The following is a 21,686-nucleotide window of genomic DNA, read 5'->3' as shown; positions in this document are numbered from 1 at the left end:
AAGGTAGACGCTCATGTCTTCTAGATTATGGATAGATCATCATGCATCGGCATTGTTCTAGCGATGTTATGAGCCACCTAACTATTGTGTTGTACTTCCCAGGTGTCCATATAGCAAGAAGGTATGAGCATGGGTCATCTGGTTCTCGATTGTCCAACTGTAATTTTAGCAAGTCCATTGAATTAGAGTGTGCATCTAAACATGTAAGAGTCTAACCCCCTTCAAGTTGAGGATGCGAATCTGGAAGCTCGTAGCTGCAGAATGTAGGATAGGCAATTGACATAAATTAGCAAGGATCAACACTCATTACATGTCAGGGAAAAGATAAGCTTGATTTATCGATCAACACTCATTACATCTATCTGGTGTTTTTAAAATGTGGGCTCTTTTCCAAAAATTTTGTTAAAAACGAATTGGGAAAACATATTTTCTTTTTAAGCTTCAACAATGGGTAGAAATTATCTGGATACCCTAAAATCACCCCCAAACATCACAAATTGGGAGGCAAAGATTGAGAAATAAGATCGATAGAAACGCATGGCACAAGGAGAAATCAATAAATCTGAAATACTAAGAGAGGCAGAGATTGAGAAATGAGAGAGAGTACTTATTGTATCAATTCCATCGGCAGATGGAGAGACATTAGAAACAAGCTTTTGTAGATAGGAAATCAGTTATGTCAGGAGATAGACCATCTAGAATTGGAGGATGCTCATCCGGAGACATCAAAAAGGAAAATCCAATTGCTACTGCAATTTCCAAGATTCCCAATCTAATACAAAATATCAAAGTGGTCCAGTTACTTCCGAAAGATATTAAGCAATATTCTTGACTATACATCCAGAATGAACAATGGAAAAAAAAATGGACTCCAATTGCTAAAGAAAATTAAAGATCAAGTATAACCACCACAGAACAACAAGGCATTTAGGGATCACAACTGTTTCATCATGAGAGCAGGACAAACAACTGCATAAAACAAAGAAAAGAAACCTGGACGATTCGGAAGAGAGCAGGCATGGGCTAGAGATCATAGTATGGCGGCACGCATGTAAGAAGTTCAATCACTGTGCAGCCAACACTCCATATGTCAGATGCAGCACAAACCCCTGACATCTTAATGACCTGAGCATTTTGAATTTCTGTCAGACGCAAATATTCATGATTTTTTTTGATCCGCAAACACGCCTTAAAGACTTTCATTAACATCCTTCTCCAAAACCGTTACAAGAGAAATGGGAGGATTAACAATCCAATTACATGGAAGAGAATTCCTTAAAGCTAAAGAAGCAGCTTCATGTGCCACTTCGTTTGCTGCCGTTCAAACCCACTTGAAAAGAAGTTTTCCTGCCTATGCAAAGTGCCTAATGTCCATCACCAACGCTCTGGCATCCCATGGTGGCACTAATTCCAACACACTTAGATGGATTGCCTGCTTGTTATCGGACTCCACCTCCACTTCCTTTAAGCCCAACCTGATCACCATCTCGCTAATGGCATGGAGCTCCCCTCCAAGACTAGTCCCAACATGAACTGACCTGGCAAAGCGATCCACAATCTTTGCTTTCCAATTTCGAAGCACAATAGCAGCCTTACTCCTAAGCCCTGAGGCAGGAATGGCCGCGTCACAATTTGCTTTAAATCTGCCCTTGTCCGGAGCCCTCCAGGTGGATAATTAATCCTCCTGATTAGCTGGATTATCCATCTGGACTCTAGGAATCATAAAAGCTTTTAAACACTCCATCTCAGCATGGAGAGATGATGATATTGTATGCTGTGGGTTAACCTTTGTTTTGTTGAAGAGAAAATCATTCCTTGACTTCCAAATGTTCCACGCTATCAGAGCCACCCTGCCCATGAGATTAATTACCTCCTTTACCGTGAAATTTTCCATCATATCAGCTACCCATTTGATCACAGATGCATAACCACCCAAAATCCCCCAGTGGTTTAATGTTGCACCTAAACCATACCATTTTGGCCCATGAACACAGAAAAAACAAATGCTCCGTAGTTTCTACTTCCTTCTCGCAAATGGGACACAGATTGTCTACTGCACATCTCCTCTTGAAGAGGTTTTCTTTCGTTGCTAAGATGTTCTTGCAAGCCAGCCACCAAAAACTCCTCATCTTATTAGGCACTTTCATTTTCCACATAACTTTCCAAGCTTCTTTTTTTAGTTTGCAGGATGATTCGGGCTTTTCTCTTTGACTCTCCAAAATTGCTTGGTGAGCGATATGGTAACCAGATTTGACAGTGTAGATTCCCGTAGAGTTGAAATGCCACACAAGATGATCTGGCCTTTTCAAATGAGGTAAAGGGAATTTCAAAATTGCATCAACAACTTTTTGAGGAATCTCCTTCACCATCTTTTGAGATATCCCACTGTCCCGACTGATCAATGATGTCTGCCACCAAGTTTATTTCACTGTTAACTTCACTGTTAACTGATTTGGCCATAGGAATTTTGATGTTTGGCAAGGATGGGATCCATGCATCGTTCCAGAAGTCTATGTTTTTGCCATCCTGGATCTACCATCTCAAACCCTTAAAGAGCAGATTCCTCCCATGCAAAAGGCTCAACCATGCCCAAGATGCTCGACTACCCCGACTCACCTGAAGAAAAGATGACTTGGGAAATTAAATTCCTTTGAAAAATCTAGTCCAATATGCATCCTAGTTCATTAAAAGCCTCCATCCTTGACGAGCTAGCAACGCCTCATTGAAAGCTCTATAATTCGTAAAACCCATCCCTCCATCCTCCTTTGCTTTGCCAAGGCTCTCCCAAGAAGCCCAACAAATACCTCTATCTTCAGGATTACCCTTCCACCAAAAATTACGAGTCAAAGCAATGAAGCATTCAATTTATCACACAATTTCTTCGGTAATAAAAAACAAGCCATGGCGTAGGTTGGAATACCCTGCACCACAAACTTAATCAAGGTCTCCTTTCCATCCAAGGAAATAAGTTTATTCTTCCAACCCTGCTTCTTCCCCATTGCTTTCTCCACCAGAAAAGTGTATGCTTCTGCCTTTGACCTACGCCAAAAGGAAGGTAGTCCAAGATATTTCGAGTCCCCCTGCAAGAGATTAACTCCCAAAAAATCACGACACAACTGTTTATCAAAATCATTCATGTTGGAGGAGAAAAAAACTCCAGATTTCTCAAAATTTATAAGTTGACCAGAGGCTTTACCATATTCTTCCAACACACCCTTTATCACACAACATTCTTTCAATTCAGCTTTTAAAAAAAGAATGGCATCAGCAGCGAAAAAATATGCGATAACATAGGACAATTTCTATTAATACACATACCTGCTAAATCTCCACCACCTATGCTAGCCTGGAAAAGTTTCGAAAGAACGTCTTTGACAAGCAAGAAAAGGTGGGGGGAGAGTGGGCCCCCTACCTTAAGCCCCTCTCCGGACACACATTGGTTTTAGCTTCGCCATTCGCCATAACTGTGAAGTTCACATGATTGCATCACACATATGAGCTACTTAATTACTATTAGATGATGTCATCCATTGGATTGCTCAACTGAACACCATGATATTCAAAAAATTCCTCAACCTTTAATGTGGTGACTTGAGTAATCATTTCAAGCCATCAATTTCTCAAGCAATGTTTAGCATGGGCTATCAATAGTTAGCCATGGTTATTAATTAGCAAAATTGCATAAATCTTGGTAAACAGCAAATTTGCTCCTGAAAATGTATCATAAAGTATCAGTTTACAAACTCACTACCTTCAATCTACTAAACATGTATTTTAACGAACAATTTATATCCATATATACATATACCGATATACCTATTCAAAGACCCACGTGACTATTCGTGAATAGACAGTTTTTTGTTTTCGTGTTAACTATTAGACTTGTCCCACATCGCTCATCTAAGCCACCTAAGCTTGGTTAATATATTCTAGAGGCTACTCCACCTATTGCCAATTGGTTTTAGGTTGGAATCCTCCAAGAAATCTAACATGGTATCAGAGCTAGGTCTTGGGTGGCCTCACCTCTCGTGGGAAAGTCTCTGTCATCTCTTGATAAGTGCCGAAATATTGATATTTTGGCTCTTCAAACTACACTTGTTAGTTATTTATATTTGTTTCTTGATATTGCTTTTGCTTTTATTTTGTTTATAGGTTGCTCGAGCTCATTGCCCAAGATTAACGTGATTTGAAAGAACTACGAGGTCAAAATACGGAATTACTCAAAGCTGGAGTGTCAACTAATTAATACGCGAAGTTTGAAGGGCCTTCATGCGATTAGTTCATTAAAACCCTATTTAAACAACTGAAACTCATTGCCTTCGGCAGTCAGCTTTTAGGGGAACAGGAAATTGGACGAGCGACGAGGCCTCGGCTTCGAGTAGAAAAATCAAAATCATCCGATTCACTTCTTCTGATGGCCGGCTAAACCCTCTTCTAGGGTGTAAATGAAGCTCGAACTCTGAGTAATAATTTCTATGTTTTGATTTAGGTTTTATTATTCAGATCATGGTTGTATGAACAAAGATTTATTTATAAGATTAATTCTTTCCATCAAATCTCGTGTATAATTTCCTAGGTTTTATGCACGTTCGTACAACGGTTTTAATTGTTTTGTGATAACTGGTTAGATGGATTATACTACGTAAGACGAGTCGTGCTGGTAAGACGAGTCGTGCTAGGCGGAGAGAGTCCATGCCGATTGGTGATTCATAAATTATTTTTAGGAGATATCGCTAGGGCTTGCAATCCTACGGTATCCGGATTGATTCGAATAGTTGACCTGTAATCGAAACATATTTAGGTTACGAGGGGGAAGAGTGGATTCGAAACCCTAGAACTTTTTTCCATCAATTCTTTTCCTGCTTTTCTATCATCTTTAATTTCAGTTCAATAGTTTTAAGAAACCAACAATCAATCAATCTTTTTCTCAGATTAATAATTGAAATAACTGCAACTCAGCCTTATAATCCCTGTGGAGCGATACTCGGAATACTTATCACTATTCATTTGAGAAGTAGTAATTGTTTCGTTTTATTAATTATTTTTGGTACGGAAACGACCTAATCATCTTTGTCGCCCGAGTCAATCAGTCAGCTCCTGGTTTGTCACCTCCACCTGCATCCGGGCTGCACGTGAGGGGAAGTGTTAGACTTGTCCCACATCGCTCATCTAAGCCACCTAAGCTTGGTTAATATATTCTAGAGGCTACTCCACCTAATGCCAATTGGTTTTAGGTTGGAACCCTCCAATAAATCTAACATTAACTTCGTTCTAAAATCAGTTCATCTTATTCAAAGACCAACACCCTTGGTTCTAACAAAGTTAGACCCGATCATTGATATGGCAATCGATAAATACAACCGTTATTGGGGGGCTTACCTGAAAACGGCTTCACAGTTCACACTACATCTGCAGATTCTGCACTTGAAGAAACCAAGGAGATCGGAGAAAGAAAATAAAGATGCATGTCCAAAGAATTCATGAGAAAGAGAGAGCAATAGTTAGAATCTCAACATTTAAGCGAAATCAAAAGCTGATCATGTAACTACTGAAATATTATGTAAAAAAAACCCAAGATACACAACATACGAGTCTCCTTTGGATTCTTTAAAATCACTTTCAACTCCATAATAAATATTCCATCAGCCGACATTATTCATACCGTAAACAAGCCCTACCACTGTAACATCTTGAGAAGTCATGAGAAACAAAATTTTCATATTGATTAATACTGCATAAAATAATACCAAAGGTGGTTATAAAATTGTCAAACAGAAATCCAAAAGCAAACTACATACCGAAATCTGTGGCGATGAACTAGCTTGAGCTAAAGTATCGACTGGCTGGCACAAAGATGATTCTTCAAGTGAGCCAACATTGGTGGGGCTGACAGCAGCATCATTCTGAATTGCCAAAGGATCCAGGACTGAAACATCCAAGTCTTCTATTTGATCAGGCTCCCTATTGGACTCTACATCAGGGCTCAGAATTTCTACAAACTCACTACCAACAACCACTTCGTCTGGGACACATTGAGCTGCAGCTTCACTCGATGGAGCACCATATAATTCAGTTTGAGCCCAGGACTTCAAATCCTGCAAAGAAATCTCTGCCTTTTGCATCACCCTATTCATTTCAGCCAAATGATCTGCCTCAAGTTTTCCAAGAAGCATTCCTTTACGGTGCTCAAGTTCTTGAAGTTCCTTCACATATTTTTCTTCTCTTCTCTTCAGCTTTTCTGATCTCACTGGATCATTACTGTGTATCGACCGAATAATTGCCAAATCCACCATGTAATCTTTCTTCAATTTTGCACTGTCCTCCTCCCACGGTTTGTTGAACTCTTGAATTTCCTCCTGGTGCTTGAGACTGAGCTTCATGATCTTCTTGTAACGTTTTTTCTCCATCCACTTGATAGATTTCGACAGTTCTTTCTTCTTTTTTTCACGATTTGGCACCTGTTCTTGTTTTGAAATGAGTCGATCTGAGGCAAAATCGTGGACTGCTACTTTGAATCTTTTCTTCACCAGTCGCAACTTTGAATGCATATGGTTTGCCTCTTCCTCAGTGCAGCCAAAGTTCAAGTGTTGCTTTGCTGAGGCAAGTGATTCCTTCTTATCAATTTCACATTCCCGCAATGAAGCCGCGATCCAACACTGAAATATGACATGACAACGGTTTTAAGGGAAAAAGGAAGTCCCAAACATACAACTACGTACATGCAAGACAGTTATTCTCATGCTTGACTATTTTGCAAGACCTCTAGCAGAAAAATACAAGCAAAATCATTTTCATTTTACTTCCTCATAAAGTACTACAGATAAACAAGATGACAGATGCCATGCACTGTAGCATTTTTATATGACAATTTTTATATCCAATCCAATATGGAGTCACTGGAAAAAGGCCACAAAATGACGCTATAGTTTCCAAAACAAGAAAATGGCTTAAGTAGTTATGCACATATAACCATTTGACATAGTGTGATAGTACTAGTAGCAGACAGATACTAACCAGAGATATCTGGAAAGCCTGTAATATTGATATCGGTTCCCTATTCACTTGATAATTATCCCACAACGTATTCAAGAAACCTTCTAACCATAACCTTGACATCTTCCTGCACTTACAATCAAAAGCACAGAGTCAGAGGGTACAATATGCAATGTATAAACAGGTGCAGGACATCATTGCCACATTCTTCTTCTTTTTCGATCAGCTAAGAACCTTAGTTTTAACATTTGGGGGAGTGGGGATTGGGAGTCGAGCTCCCAACCCCATGAACTTCCTTGAACGCCCTTACCACTTGGGTAGATAGCTGGTTTTATCCACTTGTCCACTAGACTTGCAACTACGCTATGAGATCAGTAATATGTTTGCATATCAAAGTACGCAGACATAATCAACAAACTGACTTTTTAAGACAAATAATAAAGTTACGAGGGTAGGGTGACAATCATTGTTGCAAAGTTCTATTATAATTGGACATCAACGGGAATTTTTTACCATAGAAGATTTGCAGCACATATACTGGAGCTAAATTGTTGTGAATCTTAACATTGTCAATGGACATGCTCAGGAGCATGATATCATATACATGATACTGAAGAGTTAAATATTAACCATGTTTTGTAATTTATCGAGGCATTAGGGGATGAGTTTGATGAAAACATGTAGCAGCTTTTCCCACTGAGATAAACCTTAAGGAGGATTTCATAAATTCATATTTCCGTCATAGCAAAACTACCACCAAAATAAAAACAAAGTGGAAGGAGTGGAGAGAAAGAGAAAAGAGCATTAAGTGGTGAAAGTGATAGTATAAACAAAACTAAGTAAAAGAAGCACGAGATACATACCGAAAGCTGCAGAATTTCAGAGTTTGGGAATCTCAGGATTCAGAAGAACATGAAATGTTTTTTGCATATCAGACAATCCTGTTTCTTCCTCTGACTTAACCATGTGAACTTCAGGTAAGTAGGTGACGATGAGGTAACCTCAGAGGAAAAGGAAGAGGTAGAAGTTGCGAAACTTTATTGACTGGCACACCAGAATCTCCTGCAGTATTAAGACAAGCCACCTGAAAGCTTAAAACATAGGTACCACGACAGCAATACAGCTATTTTCTTTTCTAAAAAAACAGTAAACTAAAAATGGAATACATTTCTTCCATTTACCTCTCTCATCTCCAGGACCTTCCCTTAGTCTGGATCTTGAAGAGGCCAGATCAGCACTATCGTTCACCACCTTGTCGCATTTCTTTCCAAGTTCATGATTTCCAACCTCTGGATTGTTTCTGCATCTTTGGCCCCTATCTTGGGATAAAAGCGATTCATTGTCATGCATAAATGTAAAAGCAGCTGAGTCGCGTTCATCAGTAAACAAGTGATATAACAAGCACCAACAAAAGTCTGTTTACATCTTCATACATGCCCACCTAGAACCTGATACAATCAACCCGTAGGAAAAGGAGACGCCTATTCTATGTTAATTTTAGACTAGCAGTTTACTACCATTGTTTCTTTTTTTTTTTTCTACAAGTGTAACACCCCGTCCCACATCGGTAGTCTACATGGATGATCTTGGGCATATAACAAACCTTGTGGGCTACTACTACTACCTTGGGCTTAAGCCTTCTGGGTCATGTGGTGTGGCTTGTGAATCAAAATCAAGGTATTGGGCCAGTGGTCTGCTTGAGGCGTTGCAGGTGGTATCAAAGCAATCCGTGTACACGACCATGTGGGCCTTGGACTTTGGATTTGGTTTGGTGATTTTAGTGCTCAACCCCGTCCCACATCAGAAGTCTACATGGATGATCTTGGGCATATAACAAACCTTGTGGGCTACAACTAATACCTTAGGCTTAAGCCTTTTTGGCCATGTGGTGTGGCTTGTGAATTATAATCAAGGAACTGGGCCTATGGTCTGCTTGGGACGTTACAAAGAGAGTCAATAATTTAAAACTTTCCATAATGGTAAGATTGTACATTTCCTTCAAACTAGTAAAGACTCAATATTTTCTATAACACCCTATTATGTATCCATATCTTAAATTAGGCATTCGCAGAACAATGAAATCAGTAACTTTGTATTTAACTGATTTGAGAACTGGTGCTTATATACACCACACTGACCACAGGTTGTCTAACATATGGCAAACCCACTGTGACACGACTATCAGCAATTGCCAATAACTCCATGTGCTTCTTGCACGTCTTTGCACATGCATGAAACTCTTGTCCTGTTATGTCAGGAAATTAGTATGGCTTTCTTTACCGAATAATGTGACGTACCAGACTATAGGTCAAAAAGCCGAAGGGGAAAGTAACTGAAGTAAAAAAGTATTACCGGTTGAACTTCTTCTAGGTTTCAATAAATTCAAATTGGCTACAAAAAATGCAATAAAAAAGTTCACTTATAAACAACCTCTATGTCAAAAGATCAATCATCATAAGTTCCATTTTCAGGACAGTGTTGAGGCGGTGATTACTTTCTTGAGCTTCTTATGGGCGGGAGTTTTCTACCAACAGAGGATGAGTTAAGAAGAAAAGACAAGGCTGGGAGACATTGAATTACAATTTCTCATCCTATTATCTAGAACGGGCATTCCCTATAAGAGTACCAGAAAGTATGACCTTCTGATGAAGTTCTTTGTATAGACTACGGCTTTTAAGACTTGCAGTTTTACATAGTTGCTGAGTATACTTTCCTTGTATGAAAGATTCGTTGCTCCATAAGTACAAGTGTTGGGACGTGTCTGCTATTCCAAAAAGGATGGGGAGGGCTTGGATGATGACATACAGGTCTGTAATGAGGTTTCATTTGGAGGAACATGAACCCGTATAATAGCGAGGGTTTGAAATGCTGATTCAGAGATTATTGATGTCCTTAATTTGTTCCTTCCATCATTGGCTCTTGACTACAAGAGCTGACTTTTGTTGCAAAGGTTGACTTATTCTCTGGGTAATTTCTATACAACCTGATTACAGATGTTGCACCATTAGGCAAGTTTTACATAATCACCGAAAAAGGATGGTAGCGCAGGAGAAATTCAGACATGAATACAATTTTGTGACGGCTAGTCTTGGATGGCCCTTATTTTCTACAATTCCTAGATCATCCCATAATCTAACACCCGCATGCCCTTATAAACATGAGGAAACTATGGGAATCCAATCTAGCATTTTGTAAAATATTGGCAGACTTGCATGGCTTGGGAAAAAAAGAAAGACACCTAAAACAACAAATACCTTAGCCTTTCGGAACATGGGACATGAGTTCCAGCAATATAGTCCCTTTTACACTTGGACAATGGTGGAGCGGCAGCGTCCACACGAGAGGTACGATTCTCACCCCCATCCTCTCTATCATCCACTGGCTTGGAAACACCACCTTCACAATAACTGCTATCAATCTTAGAGATTGCTTCTGGCCTTTGTAGCTCCTCATTGAAATCTGTAACATGAGAATAAAACATAGTAATGACCAAAGATACAAAAAAACCCTGAGAATGTTAATTAAAACGGAGAATGCATCGTACATTTTTTTTTTTTTTTTTTTGAACGGGGATTGTACAACTATATAAATATAAGAGAATACTAAACAAAATAAAAACATAGCTATCTGGGTCAGTATCTCTTCTCCTCTTTAGCTTAATTAAGCTCGTATAAGTACGACCATTAGTATGTGGAGAAATTTTCTCTCTTCTGCTAGTTTCCATAGAATCTCGCATCAACTGTTTCACACTCTCCTCTGACTTTAACTTTTTCCTTCTATCATCTGGTGAACCAGACCCCTTCTCAGATCTCATTGAACATGAACAACCCAATGATGCGTGTTCCTTACCCCCTATCAGACCTCCTCAAAGGACTAGGCATCCTGTCACTCAACAATCTCAGATTTCCTCTTAACTGCAAAAGTTGTTGGTGTCGGTCTGTCAAGGTGCTCAGACCCACTTCTCGTTGAAGGGCTTGAGCTCATTTGTTTCTGCAATGGCATCTCCCTAATTGACTTTCTAAAACCAGAGGTATCCATCATTGCAGAGCCCGAAGTAGATGACCCCTTAATGCTAACAGGTTTCTTTATTGAACAATTATTCTCATCGTCCTTACTTCCCCGACTAGATCGTGTGTCATTTGCCATCCTTAGATTGAAGTGAGCAGCCAGAGCTCCCCGCTGTGATATCAACAAGCAAAAGAATACATATTTTTGAGTTCCATTACTACATGTTTTGCATTGAAACCAATAACAAAGCTACTACGTGAAAACTAAAATATAGGAGCCCCAGTTCACAAAAGAAAGTAACAAGCATCCATTCAGCTAGATGACTTAAATGTTGAACCAAATTGCACCAATAAGCCATTTGATATTATGCCGCCCAACACAACCACCAAACTGATAATCACGGAGGGGCGGATGCTAAACATATTACCTAGGAACATCAATTATTGTCATCATCAATTCAATATGACGCAAGTTGCAGCACACAAAAGGGCTATTGAATAACAAAACCCATTGTTGTGGGCCTCTCGGCAATGTAGCTAAGCAATAACGATGAACTCGTTCTTCAAACTGCCAGCATCCAAGAGATTTTACTAGATATCATGAACTTAGTTACCAGATATTTTCCATTGAAACCTCAACTCTGTACCACATAGAAGTGCAAGAGTCTACTGAGCTAGATAGCTGAATTTGAATCTCATTATGCAAATAGGTCATTAGATAACAACCCACATAAGAAAAATGAAGAGAAGATACCAGACATATTGCATAGCATTATCATCATTACACATTCAATATCTCTCAACAATCCAATGGGCATGGGCAGATGTGAGAAATCTAACTTAGGGGAGCTAATGCACATAAAACAACAACTTTATACCAGGCTATGAAGCGTGAGTACTCTGTAAATATTGCCTTATCGGTACTGGGTTACTAGTATGGTACGGTACAGCAAAGTACGTAACCGATGCACCAAAAACATCAGGTATTTTCAAGCATCCAGGTATGGCGCTAGCACGCCGTGGTTAAGGGATGAGTACTTTGATGGGTATGGCTCCGATACGCCAGCATTTTTTAGTACTAGATGCTTAACTGGTAATATAAATATCTATTCTTTTTCCTTCCAATTCTTATTCCAATATGTTCTCTATTTGTCTTTACGATACTTTCTTATACCCAAAGGCCAAATACCCACAAAAGAAAATCTAGTATGAAAAATTTAAGTATAATAAGTGGAGGTGGGACATCCATAAATGAAGAAGGCCATGCATCTCCTGCAGTTACATTACCCTATATGGAAAAAAGAAAAAAGGAGTGTGAATTACGGAAATAACAATTAAAAAAAAAGAGTGACTAGCAAACTAACAAATTATCATGGAGAGCAATTCTAGTATAAGTTAAGGCACATTGCTTAAACTTTTCAGAGGATGCATCAACCCCTGCTCAAGAAGGTAGATAAACACAAGAGGTTTGACATTAACTAGTGCATGTTGACATTAACTGTACCTGTAACGTGTTTCCTTGCACTTTGCCCATTTGCCGTATCACATCATCTGTAGCCTATGTTGAACCCGTACTGCCGTACTGGTGCTTGATAGGTACCAGGCATGTTAAATGCAATATCAATATTTACCAGTAAAATAGTCTTCCAGATACAAAGAATTCACAAGCATTTCAAGGACGAGATCAACCTTGGTAAAAACCAAAGACCTACCAAAATATCCACTTTAAGTTTTCTGCTCCGCATTTTGTAGTAAACACAAGTTTTATTTTCCCATCAAATTAGCAAAAAAAAAGTAGGTTCACCACTTCGCTTTTGCTCTCTATGTTGATTACAATGTATGCTCATCCTCTCTACTAGAACATACTTGGTTATCTGTTAGTGAGTGAGGGTAACTTAGTCTTTGGATATTTTGTACTCACACTACTCTCTCACTTTGGTAGTTCTCACCTTGTTAGGAACAAGGGCCTCTACCCAACAACTCCTCCCCGTTCCTTCTAAGGTACTCTCCCCCCTCCTTGAGCGTGCCAGTGTCACCTTTACCTCTCTCGATGGCCCTTCTATCGAACCCACCTGTTACCTTTGCCTCCACATAAACCACCCCTAGGGATGAAAGAGGGCAATGAACAGTAAGGTTATCGAGGATATAACTCCGATAATGAGGAACGTAGTCGCGAGAACCAAAAGGTCGCCATCAAAATAAATAAAGGGCCTTTATTAAGGACCTGACAAATAATAATGTATGTTTGTGTTAGGGTTAATTAACACACTAATCACTTTTGCGCTCTCCCAATTGTCAGAAAATGGTGAAATCATATCAACTTTTGTGGCAATGTTTCCTCTATATGGAATGGAAAAAAAATGCACGATCATTATGCAAGGCATAGAGGAGTTATATCCCAAAACAATTAAGGCATAAATCTTGCCCACTGACTAATTTATCACATAGTAGGGTTCAATACTTACCAAAAGATCTGGTTCATTAGAACAAAGAAGTTGTTAGGGAAAATGATGGTTTGATAATTAATACCCGCCAAGGACATTTTCAGCATTAACAAATGTTCTCAGCATGTCCTTGCCGAGTATTAATTATCAAAACACATCCTTGGCCATCATTTTCCCAAGTTGTTAAGAGATAGATATGTTGACATAAACAAATAAAGAGAAAATAAACAAGATTATTACCAGAAGTTGTATATTTTGCAGTGCAGCACGCTGCAGTAAGGAAAGAATACCTTTTCAAGGAACAGAGTTAATGCAACTCTTTGCAACCCCCCACCAGAAAGATTCACAACTTCTTGATCCATTAACTGCTCAATCTGAAGAGGCTTCAGCACGTCGGAGACAAACTGGGGATGCATATAGGAATCACGTATTTTTTGATGTCTCAAGTGCCTGACACTATGTTGAAACTTTGGACTGATCTTTTGGGGCTTGTAGGAGACATTAAACTCAGGTATCTCCAAATCAGAATCCTCTATGACATCAAGTTTCAGTAAATAAGCCGGCACATTTTGCCAGTAAAACCACAACACAATCCTGGCTATGAATTGAGTAGAAAACCAAAACAAAAAGAAAGTTTACCAGCATGCCGGTGAATGTTGTCTTCCCGTAACATTCTCACCCAACATTACAATAATTTGAGAATCGGTAAACTCACCCTCCACCACTCGAAGCCTTAAGTTTCCTTGAGTCTTAGTCATCGTAGGGTAACCATAACATGCATATGTTTCAGTTTCAATCTCCTCAGCACTTTCTTGAGGAGTTTCAGCAAACTGTGGGAATAAAAAACAAGTGAACACTGGGTGCTATATAAATTATGTTAGGGCACTACAAAAACAAGAATGTGACCAATTTACCTTAAAAGTAAGAGATTCAAGGAAGGGTAACAACCCCATATGCACCAGGCTTCCCATAAAGGCAGCAAATGAAGTCCAACAAGGCAACAAGTAATCTAGGACGCTGAGGTCATGCTCCACGACAATATTACATAACTGAAATTCGAATACAGATTTCAACTTTATACAAGAAGATATCTTTGAAACATTAAGATTAATCAGAAATCAAGACAACATATACCTGTTAGGCATTGGGCAGCTTTAAGCCTCTGTTTTACATCAAGGTAACTCGAGGGGTCATAAAACATGTATCTCTCTGCATTCTGTATGGCAACGACAGCAATAGCAAATCTCTGAAGCTCTCCACCAGATAAATCCCCTACGTTACGATCCAGTACCTGATTCAGTTCAAGATCAATGCAGAGTCATTCTTTCATCTTTCTGTTTGAGCACATGCCCTACATTCCCTTGCACTGCTTTTGGGATGTAATCAACATACTGGGGTTTAATGATCGCCTATGAAACACAATTACATCAGAGGTAGGATACTTAACAAAATATGTAACTTATAACTTATATATGTCAAAGTCACATAACTTATATATAAACCAACTCTTCTTTGCAGCATAAAAAGTGGTGTGGCTTGTGTCATGAGAATATGTATACAAAATAGTTGGATTAAAACGGATGGAAAAAACCTAGCATTGATTATCCCAACTTTTTCCTTCATGTGTACCATTATGTCCACTGTGTTTCCCTACAAATCGCCACATAAATCATGTTGTGACATTTTCAAGTGGTAGCTTTGCCGAATTCACCAAAAATGACATAAAAAGGTGAACAATAGCCACTTTCCCACTTTATCTCTTAACATCTTCTAATGAGCAATCATAATGATGTCATATTTTAATGAGCAATCACAGGATAACCTCCGCGGAATGGCTAATAGATTCTATTTTAAAGAAATTCGATAATTTTTTTGCATACAAGTACTTAGTCAATGAATTATACATAAGCAATCCAGATATCATTCTATTTTTAAAATTTTACACTTCAACTCCATGCTACAGAAATTTGAATAAAAATCATCCCAACTTAGCCGAAAATGACAAAGAACAGTCCACTTTGCAAAGCCCATTAAGGGTTCCTAAAATTATAGGAACTCCAGAGTCAAACTCAAACAAAACCCTAAAAGACAGTTACCAATAGCTTTGGCCTCATCTATGGGTAAAAAAACCCTAACTGCTAACCTAATATTTGATTTCTTCCGCCCCTACGCTTCCCCTCTCTTTGACCAAACCAGGGCGAAAACCCTAACACGTAGCAACACCACAGACAGCTATGAAGAGAAAAACTTAAAACAATTACATGCATAAGAACATGGAACCAACAAATATCCAACTTAATATACCTGAACAATCTATCACATAAGAATAATCACGAACACGAGTACAAACAATACCTTAGAGCAAATCATGTGCGATCCAACAAAGTACGCAAACAAAATAGCAAACAGAGAGAGCTAAATCACTTACCGTAAAACAAACCAAGGATGAAAGAGGCAGAACGAAAGAGAAACCCTAAATCGCTCTCAACTATCGTCGCCCAAAATAACCAAAGCTAACTGCATAAACGACAACAGAAAAAGGAAACAAAGACCAGTAAAAGAACCCAAAATCTACCCCAACATCCCATCGAACAGACTTCTTTAATTTTCTCACTGCATCATCACTACTGCAACCCTACGACCCGCCATAAAGCCAGAAATGACAAACAACCCAGGCACAAATTTAAAATTCCAAGCACAAGAAGACAAAACAAAGGCATTTTTGGAGGGACACATTTGGAATTGTTCAGAAGTCAGAAAACCTAGTTTTGACCAAATTACACATATGGCCTACCAACGAAACCAGTAAAATGACCAAATTGCCCCCGGCCCCAAAGCCAAGCCTCCTCCAATAAGGGGATAAAATTGGAAAAATTAATCAAAAATGGCCAAATCGGCTCTAAACATAATCATCCTCTTATTATAGCCCACAGGGTGGATAGGACGGCAATGAAGAAGACAAAGGACAGGTGATTTTTTTGAAGTGCATGTTGTTCTGTAATAAAATTGAACAAATTACAATGGATAATCAGTCCTCTTATTATCAGCCTCATCATCCAAACGGATTGCAGCCATAACAGAAAGCAACTGCAAAGACTGCAAATGAAACAATTAAGAAAACAAAAAAAGGTGAGACCCAAATTTAACATCAAACTGTAATTTCACTGAATGTGAATGAAACTTCAAGATAAAACGTATCATACTGATGAGCGAGCCATCTTGGTGATTGCTCGAAAGTCTTCCTTCCCAGTCCAAACCCGCGGCATTGAATCAGAATCCAGACTAAATAATGTTGTAAACCTGTGGTGATTTCATGTCAGTTTAAAGGTTGAAACAACTGAATCAATCTATTGCCAGAAAACTTAATTTCATACTGTGTTACGAGGAGTCACACAATACCTATCCTTCATAGGGATCAGAACTCTTGCAGCTTCTTCCTTCGTCTTCGACTCAACCACTCCTCTTGCATAATCCTTCAAACTCGCAAGCATCTTGTCCATTGTTTGTTCATCCATGTTGAAAAAAGAAAGTGCAACAGAGAACCCAGAGACAGCTGATTCAGTCTCACATCGGAGAAGCTTCCTTATTGCCAGCCACGTATCATCACCAGCTCCATCTAGAAGAGCTTCAACTGGTCCTGAGTCTCCTGACAATGCATCGTTCAACTTTTTTCTGCAAATTAACTACCATCAGTTTCTTATTAAGAAAACAGAATATTCACAATATTGCTCCACTATATAGAACATAGTTTTATCCGTAGCACACATTTCAATAAATTAAGGTTCAATGTCGCCTCATCAAATCTTTGGCAGATTCTCCTTTGTTTTTCACAGAGAGTTGTTATTCTTTCTTTTTTTTCATTGTTGAAGGAACTGACCAATCAGACGGTTATTGTAATCAATGTCTCCAATTTATGAATCCCAGTGAAATTCACGCATAGCTGAATCTGGAAACAACAAAAAATTGAAGCATTTGGATGAATCCAAGGCTCCAAAAATAGAAGGCAGGAGTGACATAATGGGCATAAGTATCTCAATAAGTTTTGCCTAAATCAAACGACCGTAAACTCTTAACCATCAAATCACATAATGGGCATGTGAGAGAGACGTGACAAATAACCGTTGCATTGAAAATTTTCTCCACCTGTACATGAATATTCATGCCGAGGAGAAAAGGAATCTCTACTTCACATGGACTTTCTCAGAAACCAAACAAAGTCAGAGAAACAAAATAAATCAGAAATTTAAATCGTAACAGATATTATGGTTTTCTTCATGCTGGCGACTATGGTTCGTGTTGTTGAGTCAGAACCAGACTCCGACTACCATGGATGGTGCAAGAGTGATTCTGAGAGCGGAAAATCCAGTATCTCTGAGAGAGTTTTACTGATTACGAGCCTTCCATATCTGAGCAGCACTCTACTTAGATTCACCATCTCGATTCTTTTCTAGGGTTATAAATATATACCACACAAATCCATAAATGGTTTACGCAAAATTGGAAGAAAGCACTCGAAGAATGTTCGTAAAATCACCTTACAAAAGACCAACAATTAGGATCTGATTCCATCAAGCTAGGGGTTAATTTATACCTGGTGTGGCTATCTAATTTCAAAATTGGGGCTTCCTCCTCCAATATTTGCAACCTCTCTCTTTCCCTCCATCGCCATCGCCATCGCCTCTCTCTTTCCCTCCATTGTCGTCAAGATCTTCTCCAAAAGCCATCAGTTTGCAGAGGAGAGAGATGGTTTCTACTCAGTTCTTCCTCCTTCATATCAGTGATGAGTTTTCGAGACTAAAAATTCATTCTTCTTTAAGAATATGTATATGCTCACGCCGCAAGAACAGTAAACTTCTCGACAAAGCAATGGAAAAAAGGATAAAGGCTTGGCCACAAATCCAGGAGGACGGCTGAGGAAGTACAAGGTAATTGAGTGAAATAAGGAAACTATACAATACCCAAACTACCCCACCTCAACACATGCAACAACAAAATGGAAGACAAAGCTGACGAGGGCATTTCCGTAATATCGCCACGTGGCTTGGCTAGGCATCATTAGTTCTTTTATTACAAGTGTATTGATAAAAGACACATCAATAAGCACTTACAGTGGATATGCCTTGGAAGCATTATAATAACTTCTTCCCAAACAACACCCTTTCCACATCATTAACACAATGCACTTCATCGAATATAACCTGCCACGCATGGAAAAGTAAACAAAAATATCTTAGAAATCCCTAACAAGAAAATAACAGCTGTGAAGGTAATGAAAGAAGGAAACCAACAGCAAGGGCAGTCATAATCCAAAAGAAAAGGAACCGCTTTACGCCTTCACCCATTCAATGTCACGTATGATGTCAGCACCCCTATAAAGCATTGACCGCAGTATCTGGCCTCAAGCTTACATCCCCAGTGAGAAGGCCAACATCAAATTTCCCACAAAAATCACTGTATTCTTGGTTGCTAATGGTTTTGATCAGAGCAGTATATAAAGCTCTCTCGTACAGTGCTGCAGACATAAGTATTACTTTCAAAGTCTCAACACAAAAGCACCATAACAATAAACAACAAGCTTGAATACAAAGTAACTGGCATATGGAGACCATTTAATTCGGGAAATCAGAAATGAGTATGCTTCAGAGGCTTCATATGAAGACAGAAAGACATCACCAAATGGTGACAATATAGACAGAGAACTCATACTTTGGATTCCAAAGCAAATGCACAAATTGCAACACCTGTCTCCCAGCAGATGTGTGAGCTGCCACAAAAACAGAGTCCGCTTTTTCAAGATATAAATAGCCTATACAATAAAAGCAAAAAGGCAACTTTGAGTTGAGATGCAAATCAAAAGATCTCATTAAGCCAGCATGGCAGCATGTCATCAGAACAAATAGCAAAACCCAAATATTAGCATTGAATCGAACGACTTTGACTTTAATGAAAAATTACATCGACTAGAACAACACCGAGCATACTATTGCAAATTCCAACCTATTTCACATGGACTCCTATCCACATCAGACATTCATGCACCAAAACATGTATATGAATCAAGACAAAGAACTCTCAAAGTATGTGTGGAATGCTTTATTTCATCTTTCATGACAGAGAACTAAGAATATAAACAAATATGGAGAGTTTGGCATGTATTCGATGTACTTGGAAACATGATTGAGATGAATCGAATGCTTAGACATGTTACCGTGCCCGACACCTGTCCCTAGTCCATGTACCACAAACCACAAGAATATAATAAGACTATTATTTAGGGGAGGATTGGAAAACATGAATTATGAATTTAGAAGAGAGCATGTGGGGTCCACTGTATAATAAATGAAATCATATGTACCAGTTGATCAGTTATAGTATGTTTGGTTATAGTGAGATAAAGGAAGAATAATTATTTCTGACTATTGTACGAGGTAGATAATCCTGTGATGAGGGGACTAGCTAATATCACCTCCTCCAATGGTGTTACATAGCCCCATATATGATGGACTTCGGGGGTGTTCGGGAGCTGGATTTTCACATTTGGGATGTTTCTGTTTTGGGGTTCTGGGTGTTTGGGAGAAAATGCAGAATAACATTCTAGTTTTTGTCCTCCTCATCTGTTCTCAAATTACAGTGCTACAAAACCACTATAGTGCTACAAAACTAAGCCCTTCTCTCAAAATATCTTATATCTCAAGCAGTACAAAACATCATAGGCAAACAACAAACGACAAATGCTGATAAAAAAATCACAAAACAGGCAAAGAACAAGTGCTGATCAAATTACCTGAGTTCGCAAATCCGGCTTGTTCTTGGCAGAACCCTTCTCTTTCACCTCAACAGAGGCCGCAACCGACTCCACCAGTAACTCATCCCAATCCTTCCTACTCCCCTTCCCCGACCCAACAAGCGCCTCGGAAACCTTCGAATCACGACAGGTATGCTCGCCATCTTCTTCTTACTAGCCGAATCCAACCTCGCAGGTGAAACCCTAATCCCACCCGACAACCTCCTTCCCGGCAAAGTCGACAGCCTCCTCATGCTCGGCAACAGCTGCCGATACCTCACGGCACCACTATCGCCGCCTCCCTCAATAGTGGTATGCTATAATCAAAACAAAAGGCAAAAAGGGAAGGGGCGAACATATTTGTACCTTAAATGGACAGATGCATTCACCTTTGCCACGAAACACAAAAGAAAAACATAAGCAAATAGTTAGATCAAACTTACTTAATCAGTTATCATTCAATATGTTCAATTTAAGTACTGAATTGGTTATCACATATTCAGCACAAAAACAAATTTCAGTCACATATGCAATCGCCCCAAGCCTTCAAAAGTAACCTTAAGTAAAAATTTCTAAAAGTTCTTCAAAATATCACCACTTCCTGTCCACGTAACGCTATATACACCACTGGAATAAAGTAAAGATTTCCTGGTCCAAGTTCAAGCGTGCCTGTAAACCGTGATCAACAAACGATGAGAGTCGTTGTTAAGCTCTGTTTGAATCAGACGTGACGACATTGAAATATTTCCCGAGTATTAAAAATTCGTGCGAGCGATGAAGAGAAACGAAGAAAGAGTTAGGGTTAGGGCAAAAGAATTAGAACCTCTGTCGGCAGAAGCACCGTATCTCCATTAGGGATCCTCCATTCACGCCCTCTCTCTCTCTCTCTCTCTCTCTCTCTCTCTCTCTCTCTCTCTCTCTCTCTCTCTCTCTCTCTCTCTCTCTCTCTCTCTCTCTCTCTCTCTCTCTCTCTCTCTCTCTCTCTCTCTCTCTCTCCACTGTAATTTTTTGATCGACCAACTCGACCGATTGCCCTCCCTCTAGGAAGGCCTGGCCTGCAGTCAAACGAGGGAATCGCAGGGAAGCGTCAAGAGAGAGAGGAGTGAGAACGAGAGAGAGGGTTTTGGAATCGCAGGGAGGCGTTGCGGAGAGAGAGAGAGAGAGTGCCGTTGCGCTTAAAAGATACGAGAGATTATATGTGGATCTTTTGTGTGCGTTTGAAATCCCCAATTAACTCCTTTTCAAAAAAAAAAAAATTCCCCAATTAACTGCAAAATCAATGAGCGGCCCATTTTTTAATGTCACGACTTTAGTCATGCCGACTCAACTCTGCTCTTGCTTGTTTCAATTAGGTGTGACAACACCTACAATGGCTTTTTAATTTTTGTCTTTTATTTTTTATTTTTTTCATTTCTTAATTGTAAGTCAAAGTTTTGCGAATTATTGGTTGGAATCGAA

The 21,686-nt window shown here is 39.2% G+C and overlaps 2 protein-coding genes across 44 annotated transcripts; both read right to left on the bottom strand.

Annotated features, from left to right (window-relative positions):
• Positions 1-104: 104 nt before the first annotated feature.
• Positions 105-7,237, bottom strand: LOC131318440 (helicase protein MOM1-like). Of its 10 annotated transcripts, none has more exons than XM_058348184.1 (6): positions 7,015-7,237; positions 5,799-6,656; positions 3,319-3,464; positions 1,261-3,039; positions 994-1,125; positions 105-254 (listed from the first exon to the last, which is right to left on the bottom strand). In XM_058348184.1, the coding sequence occupies exons 1-3, from the start codon at positions 7,114-7,116 to the stop codon at positions 3,414-3,416; spliced, it is 1,011 nt and encodes a 336-aa protein (XP_058204167.1). In that variant the 5' UTR covers positions 7,117-7,237; the 3' UTR covers positions 105-254; positions 994-1,125; positions 1,261-3,039; positions 3,319-3,413. The 10 variants fall into 10 exon arrangements, with proteins under 10 accessions (XP_058204167.1, XP_058204166.1, XP_058204169.1 ...); XM_058348183.1 differs by lacking the exon at positions 105-254 and adding an exon at positions 435-471 and having other exon boundaries at positions 608-1,125; XM_058348186.1 differs by lacking the exon at positions 105-254 and adding an exon at positions 456-471.
• A 145-nt stretch (positions 7,238-7,382) lies between these two features.
• Positions 7,383-21,432, bottom strand: LOC131318442 (uncharacterized). 34 transcript variants are annotated; one of them, XM_058348212.1, is made up of 13 exons: positions 20,229-21,423; positions 19,151-19,250; positions 18,775-18,956; positions 18,553-18,642; positions 16,844-18,354; positions 16,648-16,744; positions 16,464-16,540; positions 14,579-14,853; positions 14,359-14,493; positions 14,160-14,274; positions 10,248-10,452; positions 8,175-8,308; positions 7,383-8,055 (listed from the first exon to the last, which is right to left on the bottom strand). In XM_058348212.1, exons 9-13 carry the CDS (start codon positions 14,413-14,415, stop codon positions 7,967-7,969), a joined length of 600 nt encoding a protein of 199 aa, XP_058204195.1. In that variant the 5' UTR covers positions 14,416-14,493; positions 14,579-14,853; positions 16,464-16,540; positions 16,648-16,744; positions 16,844-18,354; positions 18,553-18,642; positions 18,775-18,956; positions 19,151-19,250; positions 20,229-21,423; the 3' UTR covers positions 7,383-7,966. The 34 variants fall into 34 exon arrangements, 33 of the variants coding, with proteins under 33 accessions (XP_058204195.1, XP_058204207.1, XP_058204184.1 ...); XM_058348224.1 differs by having other exon boundaries at positions 14,579-14,716; XM_058348201.1 differs by having other exon boundaries at positions 15,873-16,744.
• Positions 21,433-21,686: the final 254 nt, after the last annotated feature.

This window comes from Rhododendron vialii, chromosome 3a, assembly GCF_030253575.1.
Source record: "Rhododendron vialii isolate Sample 1 chromosome 3a, ASM3025357v1".
Lineage (NCBI taxonomy): Eukaryota > Viridiplantae > Streptophyta > Magnoliopsida > Ericales > Ericaceae > Rhododendron > Rhododendron vialii.
This window is presented reverse-complemented; position numbering and strand designations above follow the sequence as displayed.